General features: G+C 43.1%; 1 protein-coding gene across 1 annotated transcript in view; it reads left to right on the top strand.

Annotated features, from left to right (window-relative positions):
* LOC311103266 (epsin-3-like) overlaps window positions 1–6,393 on the top strand; it is a gene marked incomplete at its 5' end in the record, with an annotated part of 38,721 nt that overhangs the window by 6,398 nt on the left and 25,930 nt on the right. The window contains 2 exons of the mRNA XM_084144800.1: window positions 409–522; window positions 2,825–3,002. Coding sequence (XP_084000926.1) covers window positions 409–522; window positions 2,825–3,002 — 292 coding nt within the window. The remainder of the gene's footprint in view (window positions 1–408; window positions 523–2,824; window positions 3,003–6,393) is intronic.

The following is a 6,393-nucleotide window of genomic DNA, read 5'->3' as shown; positions in this document are numbered from 1 at the left end:
CCAAAAAAAACAATCTGCAAAAAAAGTATAATAAATGATATTTTACATTTTAGTCATTTAGCAGACGCTCTTATCCAGAGCGACTTACAGTTAGTGAATACATATTTTTTTATACTGGCCCCCCGTGGGAATCGAACCCACAACCCTGGCGTTGCAAATGCCATGCTCTATCAACTGAGCTACATCCCTGCCGGCCATTCCCTCCCCTACCCTGGACGACGCTGGGCCAATTGTGCGCCGCCCATGAGTCTCCCGGTCGCGGCCGGCTGCGACAGAGCCTGGATTCGAACCAGGATCTCTAATGGCACAGTTAGCACTGCGATGCAGTACCTTAGACCACTGCGCCACTCAGGAGTTAGTATCTTCTTCCTCCTCTTCCTCTTCCTCCTCTTCCTCTTCCTCCTCTAGACCCTACGGGACTTCCAGTTCACAGACAGAGATGGCAGGGATCAGGGGGTCAACGTTAGGGAGAAGGCCAAGCAGATGGTGGCCCTGATGAGGGATGACGAGAGGCTGAAGCAGGTATGACATGGCACCAGTATTCTGTTTGTTTGGTTTTGTACAGTATGGACAGTGGGGAGAACAAGTATTTGATACACTGCCGATTTTGCAGGTTTTCCTACTTACAAAGCATGTAGAGGTCTGTAATTTTTTATCATAGGTACACTTGAACTGTGAGAGACGGAATCTAAAACAAAAATCCAGAAAATCACATTGTATGATTTTTAAGTAATTAATTTGCATTTTATTGCATGACATAAGTATTTGATCACCTACCAACCAGTAAGAATTCCGGCTCTCACAGACCTGTTAGTTTTTCTTTAAGAAGCCCTCCTGTTCTCCACTCATTACCTGTATTAACTGCACCTGTTTAAACTCGTTACCTGTATAAAAGACACCTGTCCACACACTCAATCAAACAGACTCCAACCTCTCCACAATGGCCAAGACCAGAGAGCTGTGTAAGGACATCAGGGATACAATTGTAGACCTGCACAAGGCTGGGATGGGCTACAGGACAATAGGCAAGCAGCTTGGTGAGAAGGCAACAACTGTTGGCACAATTATTAGAAAATGGAAGTTCAAGATGACGGTCAATCCCCCTCTGTCTGGGGCTCCATGCAAGATCTCACCTCGTGGGGCATCAATGATCATGAGGAAAGTGAGGGATCAGCCCAGAACTACACGGCAGGACCTGGTCAATGACCTGAAGAGAGCTGGGACCACAGTCTCAAAGAAAACCATTAGTAACACACTACGCCGTCATGGATTAAAATCCTGCAGCGCACGCAAGGTCCCCCTGCTCAAGCCAGCGCATGTCCAGGCCCGTCTGAAGTTTGCCAATGATCATCTGGATGATCCAGAGGAGGAATGGGAGAAGGTCATGTGGTCTGATGAGACAAAAATAGAGCTTTTTGGTCTAAACCACTAGCCGTGTTTGGAGGAAGAAGAAGGATGAGTACAACCCCAAGAACACCATCCCAACCGTGAAGCATGGAGGTGGAAACATCATTCTTTCGGGATGCTTTTCTGCAAAGGGGACAGGACGACTGCACCGTATTGAGGGGAGGATGGATGGGGCCATGTATTGCGAGATCTTGGCCAACAACCTCCTTCCCTCAGTAAGAGCATTGAAGATGGGTCATGGTTGGGTCTTCCAGCATGACAACGACCCGAAACACACAGCCAGGGCAACTAAGGAGTGGCTCCGTAAGAAGCATCTCAAGGTCCTGGAGTGGCCTAGCCAGTCTCCAGACCTGAACCCAATAGAAAATCTTTGGAGGGAGCTGAAAGTCCGTATTGCCCAGCGACAGCCCCGAAACCTGAAGGATCTGGAGAAGGTCTTTATGGAGGAGTGGGCCAAAATCCCTGCTGCAGTGTGTGCAAATCTGGTCAAGACCTACAGGAAACGTATGATCTCTGTAATTGCAAACAAAGGTTTCTGTACCAAATATTAAGTTCTGCTTTTCTGATGTATCAAATACTTATGTCATGCAATAAAATGCAAATTAATAACTTAAAAATCATACAATGTGATTTTCTGGATTTTTAGATTCCGTCTCTCACAGTTGAAGTGTACCTATGATAAAAATTACAGACCTCTACATGCTTTGTAAGTAGGAAAACCTGCAAAATCGGCAGTGTATCAAATACTTGTTCTCCCCACTGTATGTCTGCTTCTGTTTGACATGAAGGGGTGGCTTCCCAGACACAGATTAAGCCTAGTCCTGGACTTCTGTTTGACATGAGGGGGTGGTTTCCCAGACACAGATTAAGCCTAGTCCTAGACTTCTGTTTGACATGAAGGGGTGGTTTCCCAGACACAGATTAAGCCTAGTCCTGGACTTCTGTTTGACATGAGGGGGTGGTTTCCCAGACACAGATTAAGCCTAGTCCTAGACTTCTGTTTGACATGAAGGGGTGGTTTCCCAGACACAGATTAAGCCTAGTCCTGGACTTCTGTTTGACATGAAGGGGTGGTTTCCCAGACACAGATTAAGCCTAGTCCTAGACTTCTGTTTGACATGAGGGGGTGGTTTCCCAGACACAGATTAAGCCTAGTCCTAGACTTCTGTTTGACATGAAGGGGTGGTTTCCCAGACACAGATTAAGCCTAGTCCTGGACTTCTGTTTGACATGAAGGGGTGGCTTCCCAGACACAGATTAAGCCTAGTCCTATACTTAAACAAATGGAGATTCTCCATTGATCTGTTTTTTTTTGTCCCGGACTAGGCTTAATCTGTGTCCAGGAAACCGGCCCTTAATGTCCCCATCAGTGATTAATAAAATACCTATCTAAATACCTAGCTATCTATTTCTCTAGGAGAGGACCCTGGCCCAGAAGACCAAGGAGAGGATGGCTGGAGCAGCCGCAGGGTCAGGGATGGGCTCTGGCTCTCTGCCTCCACCGTACCCAGGCCGCCGCACCAGCCAGCCCAGCATGACTGCTCTCTACGGGGATGACTTCAGCCGGTCCAGGGAGTCCAATTCCTCTTTCAATTGTGAGTAGTACCACGCAACTGGGATATGCTGTCGCGCACACGCACGCAGAATCGCGTTATTGGAAACGAAGGCTGTTCTGAGGGTCAGGCCTGATTGCGGATAGATACGTTCGAGTCGCATCAAGGATGATTTTCGCATTTTAGCTAACCCTAACCCTTTTCCTAACCTTAACCTGATTCTCATAAAGCTTTACTACGCAGTCTACGGAGACACAAGATGCAGAGTTGCAACGTCGTTTTTCGTCACAAAAGGGGCAGCTCCTTGTAATACGCTCTGGCATTCGACATACGTTTTTAACTTCCTTAAAATTGAGACTCGCCGTATCATTCCTTCCGCAGCCGTGGGGGCAGTGTTGTCGCTTGGTTCCTTGATCTGATCTATAGGATATATAGGCTATTCATCAAAGTAGCCTATTTTTCATTGATAACCAAATATAATGTCAGCAACTGTTCAAACAGTAAACCAAACAACATGAATCCACCCCAAAAAGGTATTTGGTTTAGAAGTAATAACTAGTGATTCCAGGCTATTGTGAAATGGTAGAACCTGCTGTAGCCAGCTAACTAGAAACGTGCTTTTTTCTCTGTGACCAAAACATGATGACATTCTATTTTTAGCTGATATGGGAATTAATACACAAGTGGCATATCAAACTGGGATAATGTTTTAGATTACACTGGCAAGTATACAAATATTTACCTGGGCATATTTTGTCATTATAAATCGGATTATTTCACATGGAGAAGTGGGAAGCTAAAAAGGCTAGCTAGCTTGCTATATTTTTAGCCAGGCTAAAGCCAGCTAGCCAAGCTGCCAGCTAGCTACAACTAGCATGTAAGGCGACTCTTCCTTGCTTTCACAAATTAAATTACAAAAATAAAAACACTTTGCTATTGCCCCCGTGTGAATAGTGAGGATATCATGTTACCAAAACGTGTCCGCTGCTCCAAAAATTCAACTCCACCCATGCGCACACACGTAGATCAACGGAGTGAAGCTTGTAGTAACCTTAACCTGCTACGTTAATTCTCCTAACCTGCTACGTTAATTATCCTATCCTGCTACGTTAATTCTCCTAACCTGCTACATTGATTCTCCTAACCTGCTACGTTAATTATCCTAACCTGCTCAGTTAATTTTCCTAACCTGCTACATTAATTATCTTAACCTGCTGCCTTAATTCTCCTAACCTGCTACGTTAATTCTCCTAACCTGCTACATTAGTTTTCCTAACCCGCTACGTTAATTCTCCTAACCTGCTGCATTAATTCTCCTAACCTGCTATGTTGATTCTCCTAACCTGCTACGTTGATTCTCCTAACCTGCTACGTTAATTCTCCTAACCTGCTACATTAATTCTCCTAACCTGCTATGTTAATTCTCCTAACCTGCTACATTCATTCTCTTAACCTGCTGCATTAATTCTCCTAAACTGCAACGTTAATTTTTCTAACCTGCTGCCTAAGTACTCCTAACCTGCTACGAAAAGTCACTTCTGCTGTACTCTAGTCAAAACCAGCAGGCCTGCCCGCAGAACAGTGTGTGTTTCCAATACACTAATAAAATACCTTAATAAAGGCCACTATGGAAAACGCTGTGATAGCGTGTGCATGCAAAATACTATGTTTATCAATAAAACAATAAAACCACTTCTACAAAAGTACTTGTGCAACCAATGCAATAACACGTATGGCAGTACGGAATAATACTACATATGATAAACAATACGCAAAGCAGTATTGGCAACTCTAACATTAAAGAATATTATGACATATGGCTGAGATTTATCAAAGTAACATGAAGTAATTAGTGGTAATTAATTACCTATTGTTACACAGCATGTAAAATCCCCTGCAACTTACATTTCGATGCACGCACAACATTCAGACATTCGTGTTACTGTCGACAATAAAAAGTCCTCAGAAACATGTGTCTTCTCCCTTCGACAACGATAACACTCTGACCTGAGTGGGCGGGTGCAGTGTCCAGATGCGCATTTCCAAGCGCTCTGATTGGTTAGGAATTGCATATGTGTTATTTCATAGTTTTGATGTCTTCACTATTATTCTACAATGTAAAAAATTGTCAAAATAAAGAAAAACCCTTGAATGAGTAGGTGTGTCCAAACTTTTGACTGGTACTGTATACACAGTGCATTCGGGAAATAATATACATTATTTAAGTGGCCAGTGTTCAATTACTATGTACATAGGGCAGCAGTTACTAAGATACCGGGTGGTAGCCGACCAGTGACAGTATATTACAGTTTGATTGATAGCAGGGACACATTTTAAAAGGCCAAACATGTTCCTGAAGCATTGAAGAGGCACTGGAATACATAATGGAGCCAGAATGTAATGAAGGCTTGAATGCCTAAAACCTTGATAAGATTAGCCATTCCATTCCATTCTTCACAGAGCATCCATGTTGAGAGATGTGGTCTGGCTCTGCTCAGGTCTGCACTGGCTGCGAAGGTACAGCTAGTCAGTACGTAGTGAGTTTGCTATCAAATTCTCCATGTTAGTATTATCCGACAGGAAACAACCTAGTGTGTTTAAAGCCCAACCAAATTCAGATTGCTTTATTGGCACGAAATACAATTTGTAGATATTGCCAAAGTGCTATAGTGGTACAGCCTTTCAGTAAATACAATGCTATGAGGATATTGAAATCCAGTTAATTTCCAGTAATAATAATAATCATGTTTACAGGTACAACACTACTGCTGTTGTATTGGGGAATCTTCGGTTGATAAATGTAATTAAATGAAAATAAGATTATAAAAAGACAAAGAAAGAATGTCTAATAAATAAATAACAACATGTACATGATGATGGTTCCATTATGTATTACTGTCAGTTATATACAATGTCAATACTATAGGGAATTAATGGTCATGGGATGTCCCTCAGGCTATGGCAATCATATACATATCTGGCAGTAATATTTGTGGTTTCTCCCTCACCCAGAATAATTCCCAGCTTTATGTGATTAGTAAATGCACAGAAGTTGGGAATTGATTGAGATATTTTCTTGGAAAAAAAAGATGATCTTATTTGGGAGTATTTCTCACAGTAGAGGAAAAAGTGCATCTCTGTCTCTACCTCCCCTGTCGTGCAGCAACCCCTAACCTCTTCCTTCTTACTCATGGGGATTTGGGGTGGAATGTTTTGGCTCCTCCTGTTCTTATCTTGTGACCATGACATATAGTAGATGATTCTGGAACACATAGATGGCGTATTCGTACGCTCAGTAAGAACTCCCTGCTCTTATCTTATCAACGTGTCAGTCAGTGTCTGTGTCTGTGTGTGTCATCAGAAAAAAGGGACTAAACGTTCAGTTACTCGGGGCTCCAGAGATACAGATAGCACGTCACGTCAGCGGTATCTG

Source organism: Coregonus lavaretus (genome assembly GCF_964263955.1).
Source record: "Coregonus lavaretus genome assembly, chromosome: 28".
Classification (NCBI taxonomy): Eukaryota; Metazoa; Chordata; class Actinopteri; order Salmoniformes; family Salmonidae; genus Coregonus; species Coregonus lavaretus.
Note: the sequence above shows the minus strand (reverse complement) of the source record. Positions and strands in the feature narration are given on the sequence as shown.